General features: G+C 38.4%; 2 protein-coding genes across 3 annotated transcripts in view; one reads left to right on the top strand and one right to left on the bottom strand.

The window, feature by feature from the left end:
- The window catches only part of LOC104106971 (UDP-glucuronate:xylan alpha-glucuronosyltransferase 2-like), a 3943-nt gene extending 799 nt beyond the window's left edge, over positions 1 to 3144 (top strand). For both annotated transcript variants that reach the window (XM_009615644.4, XM_009615645.4), the window contains exons 3-5: positions 363 to 755; positions 1647 to 2057; positions 2573 to 3144. In XM_009615644.4, coding sequence (XP_009613939.1) covers positions 363 to 755; positions 1647 to 2057; positions 2573 to 3096 — 1328 coding nt within the window. In that variant the 3' untranslated portion in view covers positions 3097 to 3144. The remainder of the gene's footprint in view (positions 1 to 362; positions 756 to 1646; positions 2058 to 2572) is intronic.
- An 11839-nt stretch (positions 3145 to 14983) lies between these two features.
- Positions 14984 to 15913, bottom strand: LOC138910440 (uncharacterized). Its single transcript, XM_070201680.1, has one exon. It carries the CDS (start codon positions 15911 to 15913, stop codon positions 14984 to 14986), a length of 930 nt encoding a protein of 309 aa, XP_070057781.1.
- Positions 15914 to 24634: the final 8721 nt, after the last annotated feature.

The following is a 24634-nucleotide window of genomic DNA, read 5'->3' as shown; positions in this document are numbered from 1 at the left end:
ATTTTAATTTTCAATTTTGTATGTTTGCGTTTCGGATAGGTCACTTCCATATCAACCCGTTGAGTCAAGCCAACAAACTAGTCATAACCCCAGTACCGCTTTACTTAGATTTTAACCGGTGAGATGAGTTACTAAAAGAAGGCGAAGTTATATATGGTCAAGGGTGTCAACTGAACACCCTTTCCCAAAAAAATTATATTATGTATAGAATAAAATATTACTTGTTATAATAAAAAAAATAAACTTTGAACACTCATAGCCCACCGACAAAGGATGTTTAAAGAAATTTAGACACTTTTAATAAATTTTCTGACTGCGCCACGGTCTAATAGATGAATTGATCTTGCCACCTCTATTTCCAGGACAGATAGATGAGGAATTAGAAGAGATGGATAATCGACCAACATGTCCAGAAATACCAATGCCACCTTTCTATAGCTATAGTTATATGGACATGATAGTAGTGAAATTGCCATGCAAATATCCAGAAGAAGGGTGGAGAAGGGATGTTTTTAGGCTACAATTGCATCTTGTGGTAGCAAATTTGGCAGTGAAGAGAAAAAGGGGTAAGAATGGGAAGATGAAGTTGGTGTTCTTGAGTAAGTGTAGGCCAATGATGGAGATTTTTAGGTGTAAAGATTTAAAGAGAAGAGAAGGAGATTGGTGGTATTATGAGCCAAATATGGCTAAGTTGGAGCAAAAAGTTTCATTGCCAATTGGTTCTTGCAAGTTGGCTTTGTCTCTCAGGGAAAAAGGTATGTTACAGTTTCAAATGTTATAAATATGTGGTTTCATTGTACTTGCATTTCTTTTCTTTCTTCTTTTCTTTGCTTTTATTTGTTACAACACTAAGAACTTGATTAATATACTTGCTAGAATTAAAATGATGCAGTAAGAGTACAATACATAAATCTCCGTAAATTAAGATGAGGCACCAATTAGACTCTGCCAAAACTTGTATTTTGAAACTCATAAACCAAAAAATAAATAAATCTACGTGCCAATTAAGTAGGGGGCAAATCTATGACTGTCAGTCATGTGCAGAAGTTTAGACTCTTCTTAAATGTTGTTGACGGAGTGGAGGGACCTGAATCCTGACATTGTTGACAACTAAATTTATTATTGAATTAGACAACCGAATTAAAATATAATTATGGATTTTTCATATACACCAACCTTTAATAATCTTTTATGACATCACTATAATTTAACCTATTTATAACATATTACTTGCCATTTGGTCTATGTTACCAATTAATGTTATTAAATACAGTTACTAATTAACTTTTAAGTGACTTAATTCTAGTTAACGAAAACCCATCAACTGCTAGATCTCATCATATACTAAAAACTTCAAGAAATAAAAAACTGTTAGACATACGGCGCAAAGTGATTTTGTTTCTTTTTTCTTGTTAATGGCCAGGTGGAGCTTTCTATCAATTACTAACCACGAAAAGTGTCCTTTGTTAAACATCAGTGATTAATGTTAAAGAAAAAGAAGGTAGTCTCACTGAACCAAATTATCATTTTTCTATAAATCAAAATTAAATAAAAATTCTCAAAACTTTCATAAGCTACATGGCTGGTTAGGAGTAGAAAATTAAATATATGAAAAATATTTTGACATACATTTATTTTGATTCCAGAAATCAACAAGGCCTATGATATCTACAACGTTGAAAGCAGCACAAAGTTAGCAATTAGAAGAGAAGCTTACGCCACAATTCTTCATTCCTCTGCAACATATGTTTGTGGTGCAATAACCCTAGCTCAGAGTCTTCTCCGAACTGGAACCAAACATGACCTTATCCTTATCCTTGACAAAAGCATCTCCGAGCCCAAACGAGACGCCCTCATTAAAGCCGGCTGGAAACTCCGGTTCATAAGGAGAATTAGAAACCCTAGAGCTGGAAAAGACACCTACAATGAATACAATTACAGCAAGTTCAGGTTATGGCAACTTACTGACTATGAAAAGATCATCTTCATTGATGCTGATGTCATCCTTCTTCGTAACATCGACTTTCTTTTCCATTTTCCTCAAATGTCAGCTACAGGTACTCTTTAACTCGAATTACATATTCGTAAATAAAAATTATCAAAATGTTTAGATGTATGTATAGATATATATTGGATCGTCCATCCATTATTAGTATTAAATCAGTACATGTAATTCAGTACAGAAGTAACGAGTGCACTTCTTTTGCTAAGAATACAACACACACACACATAAATAACTTTATTGCATACTCCATCCATTTTATTATACGTGTCTTAGTTTGACTGGATAAAAAATTTAAGAATATATAGAAATTTTTTGAATCTTATGGTTTAAAAATATTATTTGAAACTTGTTGTGTAAAAACATGTCATTCTATAAGGGAGTGTATTGAGGGTAAAATAAAGATGTTCAAATTAAAAGCTTATTAAATATAGAAATGACATTCTCTTTAAAACAAGGAACGAGAAGTAATTTAAAATGGAGATCGAGAGCATATATATATATATATATACACACATTACACTATACATACATTGATACTAAAATTTGGATCTTCCAACAATATTACAGGTAATGCAAGATCAATCTTCAATTCAGGAGTAATGGTGATCGAGCCATCAAATTGTATGTTCCGCATGTTCATGCAACATCAAAGAGAGATTATATCGTATAATGGAGGTGATCAAGGTTTCCTTAACGAAGTATTTGTATGGTGGCATAGATTGCCCAGAAGAGTAAACTTCTTCAAAAATTTTGAAAATTCGAATGACGTTAGTGTGAAGAACCAATTATTCGAAGCAGATCCTCCAGAACTGTACGCAATACATTATCTCGGGTTAAAGCCATGGGTATGTTATAGGGACTACGATTGTAATTGGGACATTGGATTTTTACGTGTTTATGCTAGTGATGTCGCACACAGGATATGGTGGAAGCTACATGATGAAATGGATGAGAAGTTACAGAAATGTTGTGGATTAACAAGGCAGAGGAATATTGAGTTATTTTGGAGTAGAAAGAAGGCAGAAGAAATGGGATTAATAGATGAACATTGGAAGATTAATATTACTGATCCTAGAAGATATACTTCTTGAATTTGGTTCTTCAAATTATTTATTCCCCTTTTACATTTGTTTTTTCAATTGAGAACTATCACTCATACTACTAGTATTTTGCACAGAGCAAATTATAATTATGGCCTTATACTAACATAATTTATTGACGTGTATAGATATGCTGCTGAGATTTTTTCTTTTCTATATAATATTTGAAACTTATTTGCTAAAATTGTACTAATTTTGTATATCACTCGCCCTAAATAAGGTTTGCTTACAATTTATATACAATTAACTATTAGTGTCTTAAATTAGGGGGTTCAACTACCATTTTTGCCTTAAATTAAGGGATTCACTTACACCCTTTTCCTTTTTTCTCTCCACCTTTTTTTAAAAAAATTTAAAATATATTTATCTGACAACAAACATCCTTCGGCGACCAAATTCACTAACGATCTACATCCTTCGAGGATAATCCATTATGCCATGGTAGTAATACTTTTCAAGAGACATAAAAATCACTGAACCCATGTTTAGATCTGATGCTATAAATTTGGCCACCAACTAATTTCTCCAACCATTGGACTTAGGGAAGAAAACCGATCCTAATAGATTTAGAAATCTCGGAACCAACAAACTGATTAGTGCTCAAGATGGAAGACATAATATGTTAAGCGCTGCAATTTACTGGGGTCCAACTTCTGTTCCTTCTTCACATTAAGCATTTGAGAAGCTGGATCCAATACCCAACCCAATTTGTATGATATAACAACATACAAATTAAAAATAAATTTCGTACAAATTTGATACATCCACAACAACGTATAAACTAAAAATAAATCTTATACGACTAACTATATAGTATACAACTTATTTATAACTTATCAACAACTTTCATACATCATTTTTACCCAGTTAAATACAATTACAACATCATACAACTTAAATATAATTTTTATATAAATTTTATACAATATGTATTTTGTATGTTTTTTTGTATATATTTTGTATTTGGTGTGTTCTTCTTCCTCTCTGAAATTCCAATCAAAACTTCCTCTCTTAATACAATTTTGATACATGTCAACAACTTTATGTATAAAGATAGTATTTATAACTTAAATACAAATTTCATATAACGATTCATACATTATACAACTAATTATATAATATACAACCTTTTTTTTGGTAAATAAGTTTTCTATTTATCTGAATACTCTGTACAAGTATGTCCTTCTAAAGTTGGACATGCAGCCCCAACTTTAACGTGCATCTCTAGCCTTTTCTACAAACTCTAACCTTCAGAAATCATTACTACTGAGTATCCTTTATCTTGTTGCACCTAGTTAGACCTTCTCCTTATTGCTTCATGGATAGAAGTTTAGGCTTGCCATCTTCTTTGCTAGTCTTGGTACTTTATTTCCTCTGCAGTGTATATCTTGTATAATCATCTTTACTAATCACATCATGTGATCTATGTTTGTTCTAGAACAGTTTTAAGTTCCTTTCCTGCCAGATATAGTAAATGCTCCCAACTAAAGTCATTCTATATATTTCAGCTTTCCCACATTTCCCCCGTGCATTATTTATTGTCCATGTTATCTCCTCGGACCATCCCATTGCAGCTCTGCTGACACCCTGCCATGTGAGCAGTTTTTGCCAGATTCTAGCTGCTATGTTACATTCGAAGAATAAGTGTTGTGTGGTTTCCTGTTCTTGCTCACATAAAATGCATATCGGGCTACTCTGTATCCCCCATTTGATGAGCCTATCTCTGGTATATAGCCTATTATGTACAACCATATATAAAATGAAGGACCACCTTGGACTGCTTTGATTATTACATATCAGCCTCCTCCAATGAACTCTGGAATAATCACCCCGCATGTTGTTATACATTTGTCTTATGGAGAACTTGTCCCAGCTCATAGTCTCCTCTACTGTTAGCCCAGCCTCTTCAATATATTTCCCTGCATTGAAGATCTTTTGCACAATCCAGGATGCGTGCTTTGGTTTTACTTCATTCATCATATTCCCCTTTATATAATATGTGTGGACCCATTTGATCCACAATCTATCTTTTTTCTGCCCCAGACTCCAGTTGTGCTTTAGTATAGCTGCTTTGTTCCATAAGCCAATGTTTGTTATGTTCAATCCACCAGCAACCTTAGGCAAGCATAACTTTTCCCAGGCAATGAGAGCTTTTTTGGAACATTCTGCAGCTCATGTCAAGAGGTAGCTTCTGCAAATTGCTTCAATTACCTTAATGATCTTTTTAGGCAATATGAATATTTGAGACCAAAAATTTTGTATAGCTGTAAGTACACTCTTAATCAGCTGCAACCTGCTTGCATAAGACAGTAGTTTTATTGTCCAGGTAGTGATCCTTCATGTTATCTTGTCTAATAGTGGTTGACATTGCTCAATTGATAGCCTCTTAGAGCTCAGAGGTACACCTAAGTATCTAAAGGGAAATGTGCCAGCTTGGAAGCCCAAATTTTATAGGATTTCCTGTTGTATGTTAGGAGCAACTCCTCCAAAATAGACAGAACTTTTCCCCTGTTTAGCTACTAACCCAGAAGCCTTAGAAAAGCTGTCAAAACAAGCATACAGTAGCTTTGAAGATATCACATCTCCCCTGCAAAATAGGAACAGGTCATCTGCAAATCCCAACTGCACTAGGTTTAGCTTTGCATACTGATAAGTAGGGATTTTGACTACTTATTTGCGCCTTTTGACTTTTGTTTTAGTTCAAAAATGTTTAAAGGTATTCCCGAAAACTGATGAAATATGATTACTTGCATGAGTATTGGAAAATGATCCATTACGATGAAATCAAACTCAAGAGGAGTGATTTTGAACAAGGACAAAAATCAAGCACAAAAAGCTAAAGTGCGGATCGCAGAATTCTGTGTGTGGCCGCAGAAGTCAAGGTTCAGAGAGTTCCAACTCCAAGCCCAGCAAGAACTGTGGACTGCACTATAATGTGCAACCGCAGAAATCAAATGTGCGGCCGCACCCAGAATTGTGCGGTCCGCAGAACTCAAAAGACACGGCCGCAGTGTAGAATTGTGCGGCCGCAGATCCAACTCCTATCAAGATCTGAAGAAAGTGCGGACCGCACACAGAATTGCGGGGCCGCAAAACCTCCGAAAGGGCAATTTTGTCTGAAAAATCCAGCTTCGTATAAATAGACTACTTTCACGAAATTAGGTCAAGTTTTGACTACGAGAAAGTCTGTTGCCGTTTTTCTTTACTCTTTTAGGCAACTTTAGCTTATCTTATTGATTTTATATTGGATTTTCATCTATTTATCTTTCAATATGAGTTTTATCATCTTTTCTTCTTTATTTTCTTCATTACCTACTATGAGTAACTAAATTTCTAGGTAGGGTTGTGACCTAACCCTAGTGTGAGAACCTAATGGCTGTTTGATTTAGGGCTTGTTTATGGTTGGGTGTGTATTATTTAACCTAGTTCTTGCTATAATTGTAGAATTAATGGTTGCAAACATTGGTTCAAGTCTATTTGACTTGGTCTCAACTTGAGAAAGAGAGACTTAATCTAGAAAAACTTGGCTAACAAGAGTTTGGGATGAAATCAAGAGATTTATAGTCCCAATTAAAGGGTTGAACCTAGAGATAGTAAAACCCGACTTGAGCAATTTGTCGACTGTTTAGTTCAATACCCATTTGGACTTGAGAAAGCCAAATTGGGCAAAACCACTCTATTACCGAGAGGTATTGAGTGGGTATTTGAGTGTTGAATACACCCCGACCAATAAAACTCTCTCTAAAGCCCACAACCCGTTAGGCAAATACCTAGGTAGAAGTCATAGCCCTAGACCTTTTTACATATTTGAAAAACAACAACAAAAACATTCTTCTCTAGTTTCATATTTTTCAATTGCATTCCTTAGTATAATTTTAGAAGTAAAATCAAAAAATCATTTGTAGAAGTGCAACTTAGACAATTCACGTGCTTAGACCAAATACATACCACTAATCCCATCAACGCTCCCTGTGGATTCGATTCTGACTCCTAGTTGGGTATTATTATTGCAATCGACCGCTTCACAATCCTAATTTGAGGTGTGACTTGGGCGAGATCAATTTTTGGTGTCATTGTCGGGGAGCTAAAAATGGATTTAGCTATATATTTGGTTTTGTGTATGACTTGTCTTCCTTTCCTTCCGTGTTATTAATCTTTTTGTGAAACAATTATAGGTGCAACAATGGCTCTCAACAACAATGATCCACTCGGAAACATGTCATTGGGGGATGACGTGGAGGATGACCAAGTTGAAGAGGTTCCTCTTGAACCTCAAGCAAATAGACGAGGCCGCCCGCCTCAAGACAACGTTCCCGTTCCTCCCCCACCTCCACCAAGAGCGGCTCCACATCGAGTGTTGCCAAACGAAGGATATGCAAGTGCCATAGTCCCAACCCGCATTAGGGCGAGAAACCTCCACATCACAAATGTTATGCTCACATTGCTAGAGTAATGGGGATTCTTCACCGGGGCTCCAAGTCAAAATGCATACAAACACTTGAAGGGATTTGTGGACACTTGCTGGGGGAGTAAACAAACCAACGTCTCTGAGGATACTCTAAGGTTGAGGCTATTTCCCTTCTCTCTACGGGGGAAAGCCTTGGATTGGTTAGAAAGATTGTCAAACCACTCCATTCGTACATGGGAGGAATTGGTGGAGAAATTCATTGCCAAGTTCTTTTCTCCCGGGCATATGGCTACTCTTAGAGACGAGATTCTAGCATTCAAACAAGAACCCAATGAGCCTTTGCATGAGATATGGGAGAGGTACCGAACTATGGTGAAAGAGTGCCCGAACAATGACATGACAGAGGCTATGATTCAACAAACTTTCTATAGGGGGATCAACACTACTAATCAATGCGTGGTCAAACAACTTGCCGATGGAAATTTCATGACAACACCATATGCCGAAGCTTGTGAGATATTATATGAAATGGAAGATACTTCATCGGCATGGCAAAGTAGAGAAAATGTTCCTAAAGGTGATCCAAATGTTATTCACCTACATAAAGAATTGCATGATCATAGGCAAGCAATTGCCAAGTTGATCAGTACAATGAATCAATTAGCAAAAGCTCAACTTCAACAAGTTCAAGGTCCTAAGCAAGTAAATTCAATGGAGGGTGTCAATATGATGGTAAACAAGAGAAGGCAAAAGGGTCAACAAGTGCAAAACCGTGCGGAATAATATGTGTAAGAAGATAGTGGGTTTGACCAAGATGAATCTTACAATGAACAAGAGGAGGAAGTACAATATGTGAACAACTTCCAAGGGAAAATAAACAACTCTCAAGGCCTGAATCAACAACAATGGCGATCTCAAGGTAATCAAGGGAATTGGAACTCAAACAACCAAGGCAATTGGAGTGGTGGTAACAACCAAGGTAATTGGAACAATAAAAACAATCAAGGAAATTAGAATGGTCAAAACAACCAAAGCAATTGGGGTGGAAATAGTCAAGATATTGGGGAGGCAACAACCAAGGGGGATGGAACAATAACCAAGGGAATCGGGGGTCGGGCTTTCAAAGGCCCTTGATGTATCAACAACCAAGCAACCCGCATCCTTATCATTCCCATGGTCCTAGATCTTCCAACAATGAGATGGGGCAAATTGATAACATGTTCAAACAAATAATGGAGAAGAATGCCGACTCCGATACTCAACTAGCCTCTCACAACACTTCAATTCGCAATTTGGAAGTTTAATTGAAATCTCGCAAGCTTTGAACACTCGTCCTAAGGGGGCACTACCAAGTGACATGGTGGTGAACCCAAAGGGTGAGAAAAGCACGGGACATGACATGGACATGACTATAAGGAATGGAAAATATGGGGATACAACCACCTCAAGTCAAAGAAAAATTGTGGACGATGAACAAGTGATTCAAGAAGATGAGATTCCAAACAATTTGGTGCAAGCCAATGATGAAGTAAGAATTAATTTTGATGACAATGTGGAGGAGACTCAAGAGGAAGTGAACCCGTCTGAGCACATTGTAGACATACCGGAACCGGTAGTGCCAAAGGCTAAGGCACCAATGCCAAGGCCTCCTCCTTCATACCCTCAAAGGCTTTCCAGGAAAAATGGCGAGAACCAATTCAAAAAGTTCATTGACATGATGAAAAGCCTATCTATTAATGTGCCATTGATTGAGACTTTGGAGAAAATGCCCAGTTATGCAAAGTTCAGAAAGTATTTGGTGACAAAGAAGAGGTCGATGAATTGTGAGATTATAAAGATGACACATTAAGTGAGTGCAATTGTGCACTCAATGGCTCCTAAATTGGAAGATCCCGACGCTTTCACAATCCCTTGTACTATTGGAAGTGCCGACTTTGCAAAAGATCTTTGTGATCTTGGCACAAGTATCAATTTGATGCCCTGTTCAGTTTTTAAGACTTTGGGAATTGGGCAACCAAGACCCACATCTATGAGGTTACAAATGGCGAATCGTACTATGAAGAGACCATTGGGTATTATTGATGATGTGTTGGTTCGTGTTGATAAATTCATCCTCCCGGCAGACTTTGTGATTCTTGATTGTGAAGTAGACTATGAGGTGCCTATTATTCTAGGGAGACCTTTCCTTGCTACGGGGAAGGCTCTTGTTGATGTGGAAGCCGGTGAGCTCACTTTCCGGGTGGGTGATGAAAAGTTGGTTTTCCATGTGTGCAAATCTATGAGGCAACCGAATAGCAATGAAGTTTGTTCATTTGTGGACTTGGAGACCGATGTGATTATTGATGATACTAGTGCCATGATGAATGTGTATGATACTTTGGAGGCCGTTTTGCTCAACCTTGATGATGATGAGAAGGATAGCTATGTGGAATGTATGAATGCATTGCAAGGAATGGGGTTTTACACTTATGAACCCCGCAAATTGTCCTTGGATCTTGAAAATCGGAATACTCTTCCATCAAATTCCTCAATCGAGGAGCCTCCCACTTTGGAGTTAAAGAAATTGCCTCCACATCTCTGGTATGAATTCCTTGGCCCTTGTTCTACTTTACAGTAGACTCCACATTGGCGGCGCTACAAAAGAGGAAGAAAGTTATCGGATGGATATTGGCGGATATTCGGGGTATAAGCCCTGCCTTTTGTATGCATAAGATTATTTTGAAGGAGGATGTCAAACCCTTCATTGAACATCATAGAAGACTAAATGAAGCAATGCAAGAGGTGGTCAAAAAGGAGATCATAAAGTGGTTGGATGTCGGGGTTGTTCATCCCATTTCCGATAGTTCGTGGACCTCTCCGGTGCAATGTGTCCCAAAGAAAGGGGGCATGATGGTGGTCACCAATGACAAGAACGAGTTGATTCCTACAAGAACGGTGACCGGGTGGAGAATGTGTATGGACTATTGCAAGCTCAACAAAGTCACAATCAAGGATCATTTCCCACTTCCCTTCCTTGATCAAATGCTTGATAGGTTGGTCGGCCGTGCTTTCTATTATTTCGTTGATAGGTATTCCGGCTACAATCAAATTCTTATTGCTCTGGAGGATCAAGATAAGACTACTTTCACATGTCCCTATGGTACTTTCGCATTCTCGCGGATTCCATTTGGTTTATGCAATGCACCGACGACTTTTCAACAGTGTATGATGGCTATCTTCACGGACATGGTGGAGGATTTCCTTGAGGTCTTCATGGATGACTTTTCAGTGGTCGGGAACTCTTTTGATGGTTGCTTAAAAAAATTGGATAAGGTCTTGGAAAGATGTGAAGAGACGAACTTGGTACTCAATTGGGAGAAATGTCACATCATGGTCGAGGAAGGCATTGTCCTTGGCCACAAAATTTCAAAGAATGGTATTGAGGTCGACAAGGCTAAAATAGAGGTGATTTCTAAACTTCCACTCCCAACATCCGTGAAGGGAGTGAAGAGTTTTTTGGGTTATGTAGGGTTCTACCGCTGTTTCATCAAGGATTTTTCTGAAGTGGTGAACCCCTTGTGTAAGCTATTGGAGAAAGATGCCAAATTCCATTTCAACGAGGATTGCATGAAGGCATTTGAATTTCTCAAGTCCAAATTGACAACTACTCCTATTATCACTGCATCGGATTGGAGCTTGCCTTTTGAGCTCATGTGTGACGCAAGTGATATGGCGGTCGGAGTAGTTTTGGGGCAACGTATCAACAAAATCTTTCATCTGGTCTACTATGCTAGTAAGACCATGAACAATGCCCAAGTCAATTACATGGTGATAGAAAAAGAGCTCCTTGCTATTTTTTTTATTATGGAGAAGTTCCGCCCATACTTGATGGGTACAAAGGTGATTGTCCATACGGTCATGCGGCGCTTCGGTACCTAATGAGCAAGAAAGATTCAAAGGTGCGGTTAATGAAATGGGTGCTTTTATTGCAAGAGTTCGATCTAGAAATCCAAGACCGCAAAGGCAGTGAAAACCAAGTGGTGGACCACTTGTCTCTCTTGGAGGAGGAGGGGAGGCCACATGACGGCCTTGAAATCAATGACTCCTTCCCCGACAAGCAACTTCTAGCCATTTCAATGACCAAGATGCCATGGTTCTCCGACTTAGCAAATTATCTTGTGAGTGGAATTGTACCGAATGAGTTATCTTCAAACCAAAGGAAGAAACTCAAACGGGATTGCCTTGACTACTATTGGGATGAACTGTACCTCTTCCGGATTTGTACCAATAGTGTGATTCGAAGATGTGTGCCGGAGGAGGAACAAGTGGATATTCTTGGTGCTTTCCACTCTTCACCATATGGTGGTCATTTGATAACCATGTTACAAGCCTTTACCCATTTTGTTGCGATCCTCTCTTGGCACCCGAGCTTTCCTTAACACTCATGAGAAGAAATTGGAGAAACCATAAGTTTGGGAGAGAGACTAGGAGTTTGAAAGTTGTATCAAGGTAAAAAAGAGAAAAGAAATGAATAAAAGGCAAGGCAAAGAAAAAGAAAGAAAGAACAAAAGAAAAAAAAAGTGAATAAATTGAAGAATTGAAGGGATTCAAATAAAAGCAAAAGTGCAAAGCATGGAGGAAACAAATAAGGAAAAAATAAATATCATGACCAAGAAAGAGTGATGTCAAGTCTCTCTAGTTCCCCTAAGGAAAAATAAAATGACTCAAATAGTCGGCAAAGCATGAGCCAAAAAGAGAAAATAGAGTGCTTAAGGAAAGATGAACCCGTTCTACTCTAACATTTCCTACCTTAGTCCAAAAGCCTTCATTACATGCCGAAAAAGCCCTACAATGATTTCAAGTTGAGTGAGCTTACATTAGTGGTGATTTGCATGAGGGGCAAGCATATGGTACTTAGAGTCGTACTTGTGACATTCTTTTGAGAGAGATGAGCAAACTTTTCACAAATCCTTGAATTGAGTGCTTCATTCTTAAGTGAGATAAGCTAACGGAGAATAGAGGCGAAGGAGTTTGGGATCCACAGCGACCTACATGAAAGAGCGAACTTCCTTGATGAGTAAGTCAACTCTTGATGCCCAAGTGTTACGTTAGAACTATTAGTGCTTAAAACATCAAATCATTGTCTTGTTGATAATTCATAAGTGTTGTGGGTAATTGTCGGTCCCAATTGATGTGTGTTTGCTTCATCTTAGATTAGCTGGAATAGCTCTTTTCTTGTGGAGATGGGAATTACCTTATTTTCTTGAGGACAGGCAAATGCTTAAGTTTGGGGGAGTTGATAAGTGGAGATTTTGACTACTTATTTGTGCCTTTTGACTTTTGTTTTAGTTCAAAAATATTTAAAGGTATTCCCAAAAACTAATGAAATATGCTTACTTGTAGGAGAATTAGAAAATGAGCCATTACGATGAAATCAAACTCAAGAGGAGTGCTTTTGAACAAGGACAAAAATCAAGCACAAAAACCTAATGTGCGGACCGCAAAATTCTATGTGCGGCCACGGAACATGAAGAAGAATTAACATAGCTGCAATGTAAGGTGCGGACCGCACAATAATTGTGCGACCATATAAGTCAAGGTTCAGAGAGTTCCAACTCCAAGCACAGCAAGAACTGTGAACCACACTATAATTGTGCGGTCGCAGAAATCAAATGTGCGGCCGCACCCAGAATTGTGCGGCCGCACCCAGAATTGTGCGGTCCGTAGAACTCAAGAGACGTGGCCGCAGTGCAGAATTGTGCGGCCGCAGATCCAACTCTTGTCAAGAGCTGAAGCAAAGTGCGGACCGCACACAGAATTGTGCGGCTGTAGAATCTCCGAAAGGGCAATTTTATCCGAAAATTCTAGCTTTGTATAAATAGACTACTTTCACGAAATTAGGTCAAGTTTTGAATACCAAAAAGTCTGTAGCAGTTTTCTTTACTCTTTTAGGCAACTTTAGCTTATCTTTTTGATTTTACATTGGATTTTCATCTATTTATCTTTCCATATGAGTTTTATCATCTTTTCTTCTTTATTTTTTTCATTACCCACTATGAGTAGCTAAACTTATAGCTAGGGTTGTGACCCAACCCTAGTGTGGGAACCTAATGGGTGTTTGATTTAGAGATTGTTTATGGTTGGGTGTGTATTATTTAGCCTAGTTATTGCTATAATTGTAGAATTAATGAACATTGGTTCAAGCCTATTTGACTTGGTCTCTACTTGAGAAAGAGAAACTTAATCTAGAAAAATTTGGCTAAAAAGAGTTTGGGATGAAATCAAGAGATTGATAGTCTCAATTAAAGGGTTGAACCTAGAGATAGTAAAACCCGACTTGAGTAGTTTGTCAACTGTTTAGTTCAATACCTATTTGGACTTGAGAAAGCCAAATTGGGCAAAACCACTCTCTTACCGAGCGGTATTGAGTGGGTATTTGAGTGTTGATTGCTATAATACACCCCGACCAACGAAACTCATTCTAAAGACCACAACCCGTTAGGCAAACACCTAAGTGGAAGTCACAGCCCTAGTCCTTTTTACATATTTTAAAAATAACAACAAAAACATTCTTCTCTAGTTTCATATTTTTCAATTGCAATCCTTAGTATAATTTTAGAAGTAAATTCAAAACAAAGTTTGTGGTAGTGTAACTTAGACAATTCACATGCTTAAACCAAATACATACCACTAATCACATCTACGCTCCATGTGGATTTGATCCCAACTCCTAGTTGGGTATTATTATTGCAATCCACCGCTTCACAACCCCAATTTTAGGTGTGACTTGGGCGAGATCAAATACCTAGGGTGATAGTTAAAGTTAGGGTTGTTCTTCAGAGTCTTCAGCAGCCTCGTAAGGTATTCCATTGCTATTACAATAAGATATGGAGATAGGGGGTCCCCTTGCCTCACCCCTCTCTTTGCAGCAAATGGAGTAGTTTCCTTACCATTAACTACAATAGAGTAGGATACTGTTTGTACACAGGTCATAATCCATTTCACAAATGTCTTAGGGAAATTCAACCCAATAAGCACCTGCTCCAGGAACACCCACTCTAGTGAGTTATAGGCTTTTTGCATGTCAATCTTAATCAGGCATCTAGGTGATATTTATTTTCTCCAATACCCCTTTATTAGCTCATGGCTAAGTATAATATTATCATTGATCACCCTGCCAGGTACAAAAGCAGCTTGTCCTTTATCAATCAAGTCATCCATAACCCCTTATAGTCTATTGGTTAGCATTTTTGATATGATTTTGTATATTTTAGTGCAGCAGGAAATTGGTCTAAATTCCTTCACATAAGATGGGTTCTTTACTTTTGGCACTAGTGTAAAAGAAGTACAGTTTATTGGCTTGTACATGTCTTGAGTTTTAAAGAACTTCAGCACTGTATTGGTCACTTCCTCCCCCACTGTTGTCCAGTCTTTTTTGAAGAAGCATGAGTTGAAACCATCCATACCTGGTGCTTTAGCTGCATCTATCCCCTATAGTGCCTTACTTACTTCTTCTTTGTCAAAAGGTCTAATGAGTGCTTGTTTCTGCCTTCTATTAAGTATAGGACCTGTGTTCATTATATTAGGCCGTATTGCTGGCAGTGTTGTATTTGCATTTCCTAGCAACTGCTTGTAGAATTTGAGTATTTCCTCCTCTATACCCTTCTCTGTTTGCAGCATTCTGCCTTTAGTAGACACTAAATCATTGATATGGTTTTGTGCTCTCCTATTCTTCATGCTTGCAAAGAAGTATGCTGAATTGGATTCTCCTAACTTTAGCCATTGCACGCTAGATTTCTGTTTGTATATGCTTTCTTCTATTAAATCCCATTTCTCAAGTTGTATCCTCAGCTCCTTTTCTGCTTCAAATAACTCTTGTGAGTGGTTTGGAGTTCTCATGTCTTCCTGTACATTTTTAAGCTTGCCTCTAATGTCTTTGATTCTTTCTGTGACCCAATTAAACTCCTTGACATTCAGTTCTTTGATGGCATTCTTAACATGCTTCAGCTTCTCCCAGATGTCCTTCATATAGTGTGCATTATTAGTTTGCCTCCAGTTGTCCTCTACTACCTTGGTGAAATTAAGGTGTTTTGCTATACAGTTCATGAATATAAATGCTTTCCTGCATCTGTTTTCTAGCCTATCCAATTCAATGCAGAGTGGAGAGTGGTCTAAGAAGATAGGGTCTATAACTTGCACTAATAGATGCGGCATTGTAGTCATCCAGTTTGAGTTGACTATGGCTCTATCAATCCTACTATATGTGTGATTATTTCTCCGTGTGTATGATCTTCCAATTGTTTGTAGTTCTGTCATCCCAGCTTCTACCATAAACTTTCTGAAATCTCTTATTTCTGCATCATGCACCTCTATACTATGTACTCTATCTTCTAAATTCAATATGGCATTGAAGTCCCCCATTATTAACCAGGGTCCTTGCTGCCATGACTGTATTTGCTCCAGTTGTTGCCACAAGACCAACCTGTCATTTATACTATGTAAGCCATACATTGCAGTGAAGTGATATTCAACGTTCACAGCTATCCCTTCCACTTGAACATGTATGAATTGAGGATGAACATTTAGTTATCACTGCAAGATTAGGGTTCCATAGCAGCCATATTCTCCCTCTTTGTGTACGAGATGCATTAGAGATCCAGTCCCATCCAGGTGTAATTTTATTAACTATACTTGCAGCTTTACTCTCTTGAGCTCTATACTCTATTATTGCTATAATACTAATGTAAATCTCTCTAATAAACTCCTTTGTCTCCTTTTGTTTATACAACTTATTCACCCCTCGAACATTCTAAATAACTATATTCATCTTGTTAGAAAAGGAAATTGAGCCATGTCCTCCACCCCTATGCTACTTCCTCCCCCTCTTCGTATTGTGCATGTTGTGGTTCCATTATCTATTGATTTGCTTCTTCACTAAGTGAATTGAAACCATTTATGCTAACCAGCTGCTGTGTACTCTCTAGTTGGCTTGTTTTAAATGTCTTCCTATCTGATCTGCCACTCACTTTTGTCCAGCCTTCCTCACCTTATTTGGCTTTCCCCTTATTGCCTAGTACTTCCTTATCATTTTTAGTTTCCACTTGTGTTACAGTTTTGCTTTGCCATGCTTTCACCCATACCTGCTTTATAGGCTTTTTCATAGTTTGTGACTGTTGTTCCCGATTCCTTGTGGTTTGGACTTTTTGTTGGCAGCAATGCCCTACTTGCAAGCATGTAGGACAATAGAATAGTCTCCAGTCATATGTTATCTCCTGTTCAAATATCTATCCATTAGGATCTTCAACAGTCACCTTTGTTGGCAATAGTTGAGTTACATCCATCTCAATGAGCATCCTTGCATATGAGACCCTTTCGAGCTTTGTTGTACAATCATCAGCATATAAAGGGTTCCCTAGTCCACTCCCTATTCTGTTTAATGAGTTCGTACTCCAACAATTGAGTGGTAAATTTGGAAGTGTAATCTATAAGGGTATGATTTTTAATACCTCCTCATCAAAATTGAAATTCGGAGTCTAAGCTTTGGTTATTATAGATTTGTTATTGATTGTGTATGGCCCTGAGAACAGGACCTCATTCTGGTCTTCCTTGCATGTGAATTTGACAATGAAGTAGCCTTCATTGTGCAGGTAAACTTTAGGTTTGGCTGTGAAGTTCCATTGTGATGCAATGAATCGTTCGATAGCCCCAATTGTAGGTGTTTCCCCAATTACATACATTATCACAGCATTATGCCATTTCTCTGTCTCCCTATCCACCTCTTCCTTTTTCAATTGCACAATTTTGACACCATTGCGAATTTGAGGAGCAATAAAAGTGAGATTCATACCTTTAGTTGCCATTCTATTCCCTTCAAATAGGTTTGCCCAGTTCTTATTCTCCTTTCCATTGTTTGCCTTCTCCATCTGCTGTTCCGCCATAATAGGCTCATTTTCGTTAGTTTTTGCTTCAATCACTTTATTTCTTTGAATCATAGCATTTTCACTGCCCTGCTGTGTTCCAGTATTTGGAGAAGTTGAATTCTCCAATCGAATAGTAGTTTGTAGATTTTTCCCCTCCGACCTAGGTATAGTCCTTGCCATCTGTTGCAGCACTTCTGGCATTACGTTTACATTCTTTTCCCGTAGTACCGGCCGATTTATTGGCGTGTTGATTTCTCTGATAGTATTCTCCGGTCCCGGTGTTTTGCTTAGAATTTCGATAATTGATTGCACTTTTCCAGATCCCAACCCTAGATTCCCGTCCTCAGTAATTCATCCCGTCGATTCCGTTATTGCCTCCTTGATCGTTGTCCTCCGATTCCCCCTTCTAGGCATTTCGGCGATAGCGTATGTTAGCACTCACTACTAACGTGCACATGCAGGAGAAAGAAGAGAGAGAATTTTTAATCCTAGTAACTTTATGACTTTATAATATACAACTTACTTATAACTTATCTATAACTTTTATACATACTAAAAATAAATTTCATACAACTAATTATATTGTATACGCTTATTTATAACTTATCTACAACTTTCATACATTATTTTTACCAGTTAAAATATATCTACAACATCATACAACTTAAATCAATTTTCATACAAATTTTATACAATATGTCTTTTGTATATTTTGTATCTGATTTGTATATATTTTGTATATGGTGGGTGCTTCTTCCTCTCTAAAATTTCAATCAAAACTTTCTCTCTTAATACAATTTTGATACATATCAACAACATTATGTAAAAAGATAGTATTGACAACTTAAATACAAATTTTATACAACGATTCATACATTATACAACTATTTTTATACTTTCATACAATATTCAAATAAAATATATATATATATATATATAACTACAACAGAATACAATTTACATACAATTATAATATAATTTTACTACAATTTCATAAGTATATTGTATGTCATGTGTTCTTCTTCTTCTTCTTCTTCTTCGAGTTTTAATCTGAAATTCAGCCAAAATCAAGACTAATCTTCACCAAACACCCTCAAAATTGAGATATAAACTTCAAACAATATTCCCAATTATTTGCAACAACACCCAATCCAAACAAATAATGGTTTTTGAAAATCCAAATTAAATTCAAATTCAAAGCTTCAAAACTTTTTAATCGATGTCAATGGTGGAGAGTCAATCACCTTCAAATTGATTAACAAATTCAATTTGAACACCAATTGTGCAACATGAAAGAAAATTGCTAAGTTAAAACTCTATAGTAAAACGATTGAAATCTATTGATGAATTCCATTAAAAATATATACAATATGAAAGGATAAAAAGTAGATAACATCAGAGGAAGAAAAATTAGGGAAAGTATAGAGAATGAGAGATAGAGAGATAGAGAGAGAGCGTAGGAGAGAGAGAGAGAGAGAGAGAGAGAGAGAGAGAGAGAGAGAGAGAGAGCGCAAGAGAGAGAGAACAGGGATGGGAAATAACTGATTCCTTATTCAATTCCTAATATAAAGGGATACTCATTTAAAACTAATTTATATATAATTGATAAATTGTATATGGCCATATAATTAAGTTAAAACTTAATTATGGAGGGTAATAAGGTTTCATATGTAGCATAGGAAGGTAAAAACCTTTATGTTGATTACCCAGTTTTAATTTGGCCCATGCATGCGAAATGGCTAAAATTTTCCTTTCTTACTTGTCCGAGATAATTTTCCAAATGGCCTTTTAATTTACGATTTTTGCAGTACCATAATAAATAAAAGAATATTTATTGTTAATCAAAAAATCACTACATCTTAGAGACCACGTAACTGTCACGATCCGGAATTCCCACCCTCAGTTTAGTGATCAATAGAAAGGTTGGAATATTTGGAGCAGGGTTTGATGGAATTTGAGGGAAAGATGAGGAAAAAGGTCTCGGATTGTCAGAACGTGGAGGGAAATAAAGGAGGACATCTAGCAAGGGCGTATCTGCTATTGGACATGCGCGACCTGGTGAATCATATTGACGGGGCTAAGAAGGCCAAGCTTGGGGAAGGTTCCTCTGGGACCGTGTATATTAGGGGTGATGTTTTCTAGATTCATTTTTGAATTTGCTTGTAATAAGGGAAATGCCACTAGTGACTTTTTATAATTATTATCGTTTTAGTAAAGATTTGGTCTATTTATCATATTAATGAAATGATACAATTATCGGCATTGAGTTTTCTCCAAAGCTATATGTCGCTAGGCCTACCTCGGGCACGATGAGGTCCCCAAATTAGGACATGAATTCCGCAATACATGTTTAAATATTGTAAATATCCTTTTAATACTCTTTATTAACTTGTTTACCTTTTGTTTTTCTTCTTTTATTTGTTTATTCCCATCCCCTAAGGTTGGTTTTTGCATACTGGCATCATCGGCATATCATACCAGATCTAGAGGTCCTCCACCTCCTCCTCCTCTAAGTGATCCTAAGAACAAAGGAAAGGTTAAGATGGATCTGAGCGGTATCGGAAAAGACAACGCTACACATGTAGAGAATATTGAGACTTTGGATGGTCGGAGTACTCCGACACAGAACGACTTGGTTTTACGATTTGAGCAAAGTATACTGGAGTTATAAGGGGAACTTGAGCAGGTCCGTAACTTGGCAAACCTTTCCCTTACCCTGAATGTTCCCGACATCAACCAACAAAATGCCCCAAACTCAACACCTCCTCAAAACACACAAAACCAGCACCCGCAAAATCCTCCTGCACCTCTTCAATACGTCACGCCTTACCAAAATCCTAATCCTCCACCAGCACCAACTCCTCCATAGCATCATCATTATCTGACCCAGTACCCACAAACTACCACATACCACACTCATCAGAATGCACCACAGTCTACTCCCGACCCGCAAAACTCAACCAATGGTAACCACCATTACGCCCAAATTCCCAGAGTCCACCAAATCAATCCCATATATGTGGAAGCCTTACTCCACACCCTACAACAGACCCTATACATACCTGAATCCGCCGAGAAGGACCTGCTCATCAAGAACATGGCAGAGGAACTCAAGAAACTTGTCGGCAGGGTTCAAAATGTCGAAAGGGGAAAAGGCATTGAGTGTTTGAATTATGAAGATTTGTGTATTCAGTCGAACGTAGAACTGCCAGAGGGTTATAAACCTCCCAAGTTCGAAATGTTCGACGGAACAGGTGATCCGAAGGTGCACTTGACAACATATTGTGACAAGATTTTAGGAGTGGGCAGGGATGAAAGAATTCGCATGAAACTATTCATGAGAAGCCTCACTGGAGATGCCCTATCTTGGTACATTAGTCAGAACCCAAAGAAGTGGGTTAATTGGGTAAGCGTGGCATCGAATTTCATGGATCGGTTCAGGTTTAACACAGAGAACGCACCAGACATTTTCTACATTCAAAATCTCAAGAACAAGCCAACGGAAACTTTCAGCGAGTATGCTAATCAGTGGAGGTCTGAAGCTGCAAAAGTAAGGCCAGCGTTGGAAAAAGAAGAGATGAATAAGTTCTTCGTCAGAGCTCAGGATTCGCAATACTATGAAAGATTGATGGTTATTGAAAATCATAAATTTTCTGATATCATCAAGTTAGGAGAGAGAATAGAAGAAGGTATCAAAAGCGGAATGGTGACAATTTTTGAAGCACTCCAAGCCATAAATAAGGCCCTGCAGTCATGAGGTATCTCCAAGAAGAAAGAAGTATGTGCAGTAATGGTAGCCCAAGGTCCGAAGTCTCCTCTCACATATCAAACACCTTTACCCACATATCAGCCTTCACCTCCCATATACCAATAACCTGCCACCACTTACCATACCTATAACACCTAACCCGCATACTACCACTCACCACCAGCCCGCCAAAACAACCAAAAACCTACACCAAATTTCGACCGCAGACCACCCAGACAATACACCCCAATTACTGAACCTATAGACCAACTGTACGAGAGACTGAAGGTTGCCGGTTATATCACTCCCATTCCCGCTGTCGCCATGGAAAATTCCTCTCAGTGGGTCAATCCAAATAAGACATGTGCCTATCACTCAGGCATGAAATGTCATACTATTGATGAGTGTCGTACTTTGAAGGATAAGATTCAGACATTAATTGACACCAAAGTCATACAGGCAAAGGAGGCTACACCCAATGTCCGTAATAATCCTCTCCCGGATCACAGGGGCGGAGGGGTAAACATGGTAGAGACCGATGAAGAATAGGACTCAGAGGGATCATTTGGACTCATTCGAGAAGGGGATAATCATAAGACATCCCTAGTTACTCTCACACCTATCATGGTACAAAGTCAGGCACCAATTGAAGTTGAGGTAGTTGCACCAACTCCGTTTGAGGTTGTAGTAACAACATCTTTCACCGTGATGGTAGCACCTACACCAACTTATAAGTATAATTTTATACAATGGGATTATGTTGCAGAAGCAAGAAGGAAAGGAAAAGGGAAAATGGAAGAAACTGGTGTAGCACAAGGTATGACCGGAACTGGTAGGGTTTACATGCCCAAGCATTTGGGGAGAACAAGTAAAGAAGCCGCTTCCGGGCAGCCTATCATTGAAACTAGCCTGGATGTTCTTTGGAGAAAGGTGCAAGCAAGGGAGTATTTTGTGGTTGATCATTTGAACAAAAACCCTGCTCAGATATCCATTTTATCACTATTGCAGAATTATAAGGCACACAAGAATGCGTTGATAAAAGTGTTGAATGAGGCTTATGTACCCAACAACATTACCAGTGGAGAAATGGCCAATATGATAGGACAAGTGTTGGAAAGCCACAAGATCACTTTTCATGAAGACGAGATACCACCAGAAGGACTAGGTCACAACATGGCACTGCATATCACAATGCGGTTTGAGGATAAGTTCATTGCCAGAGTACTGATAGATCGGGGTTCGCGTCTTAACATATGTCCACTAACTACTCTGAAAAGATTGGGTAAAGTCCTGCACGAGATACGAGCAGGAAGTATGAATGTGAAAGCATTTGATGGGTCCCAAAGGGCCACAATTGGGGAAACCAACCTCAGCCTACAAATGGGCCCAACCTGGTTTGATGTTGAGTTTCAAGTGTTGGACATATCTGCTACCTACAACCTATTGTTGGGACAACCTTGGATACATGCCGTTGGGGCCATAGCTTCTACTCTACGTCAGGTCGTGAAGTTTGAGTTGAACCATCAGGAAGTGATCATCCATGGGGACGGAAGTAATCCCATTTACACCTGTCAAACTGTTCCGGTCATCGAGAATAGAAGGAAGTTGGGCGGATAAACATACCATCGCATCGAGCGAGTCAACGCAATTGAAAAGGACAAATGGTGAAGCAGTAAGATAGAAGGCATATTGGCATGGACAGGGTATGATCCTGGCAAAGGTCTCGGTAAGAATCGCCAGGGGATCACCAAACCAATACAGCTAAAGCGTCATGGCACAACTTTTGGGCTTGGGTATGAATACACCTGGCACGAGTATCAGAATTGGTCGCCACCATGGCGTGGTACTTATTACCCTCTAGAGCAACCAGTACCACATTTTAGCCAGTCATTTCACCAAGTTGACATGATGTGGGAGTCCGAAGAAGATGAAGTTCTAGCTGGTATAAGGAATTTGTTTCTGGATGATGAAAACATGGCTTGATGTGCGATTGTTGAGGAGGAAGAGGAGGAGGAAGGCCTCATTATTCAGACCGTGGAGAAGGGAGTTGTTCTCAAGAACTGGACTGCTACACCAGCAAGGGCCCATCGAGTTCCTCGATAGCCTGGCAATTAGCATCATTTATTTTAAAAGCAATTTTTATAAGCATTTAAGACGTTTTCAGCATTTTGTTTTAAGCATGTTTTGTTTTGAAATAATAGCTCGGGTCATCGAGCCACACCTGTTTGACGTTTTCAAGATTTATCTAAATGAATTTCTTTTTGTAGTATTTATTATTATTATTTACGTTTTTTCTCTATAGCATTGCTATTACCTATCCTGATGAACTTACGACTGTGACATGTAATGAGACAACGTATTATAAGGATAATGATTAAGAGGATCTGGAAGAGGATATAATACCCGAGGAAATTGTCAGAGAAGTGGAAAACTTTGAAAACATGCCTAAGTCGAATTTGGATGAGACTAAAATAGTTAATCTAGGAGACTCCGAAACAGTCAAGGAAATACGTGTAAGCATTCACCTGTCACCATCAGAGAAAGAAGAATACACTTGTTTCTTAAAGGAATATGAGGATATCTTTGCATGGTTTTATGATGCTATGACCGGTTCAACCACGTCCATAGTGGCTCATAAACTACCTACCAACCCAATGTGTCCGCCGGTAAAGCAGAAGCTCAGAAAGTTCAAGCCAGATATGAGTTTGAAAATCAAAGAAGAAGTCACCAAGCAGATCAAAGCTAAGGTTCTCAGAGTGGTTGAATATCCAAATTGGTTGGCTAACATCGTGCCAGTTCCGAAAAAGGATGGGAAAGTCAGAATATGTGTTGATTATCGGGACCTAAACAAAACAAGTCCCAAAGATGATTTCCCGTTACCCAACATACATATACTGATCGATAACTGCGCTAAGCATGAACTCCAATACTTTGTGGATTGCTTCGAGGGATATCATTAGATCTGGATGGATGAAGAGGATGCCGAAAAAATAGCTTTTATCACACCATTGGGGGTGTACCGCTATAAAATGATGCCATTTGGTCTGAAGAATGCTGGGCCACTTATATGAGGGCTATGACAACTATTTTCCACGACATGATACACAAGGAGATAGAGGTATATGTGGATGATGTCATCATCAAATATAAGAAAAGTACATATCACATAACAGACTTAAGGAAATTCTTTGATCGGCTCCGGAGGTACAATTTAAAATTGAGTCCCGTTGAGGAATTGAGCTAGACCCATAAAAGGTCAAGGCTATCCAAGATTTGCCACCTCCAAAGAATAAGAAAGACGTGATGAGCTTCTTGGGACGTCATAATTACATCAACCGCTTCATAACCCAAGGAATAGTGATCTGTGAGCCAATTTTTAAAATGTTAAAGAAGGATGCCGCAACCAATTGGACTAAAGACTGCCAGAACACTTTTGATAGAATTAAAGAATATTTGTCCACACCTCCAGTCCTG

Source organism: Nicotiana tomentosiformis, chromosome 4 (assembly GCF_000390325.3).
Source record: "Nicotiana tomentosiformis chromosome 4, ASM39032v3, whole genome shotgun sequence".
NCBI lineage: Eukaryota > Viridiplantae > Streptophyta > Magnoliopsida > Solanales > Solanaceae > Nicotiana > Nicotiana tomentosiformis.
Note: the sequence above shows the minus strand (reverse complement) of the source record. Positions and strands in the feature narration are given on the sequence as shown.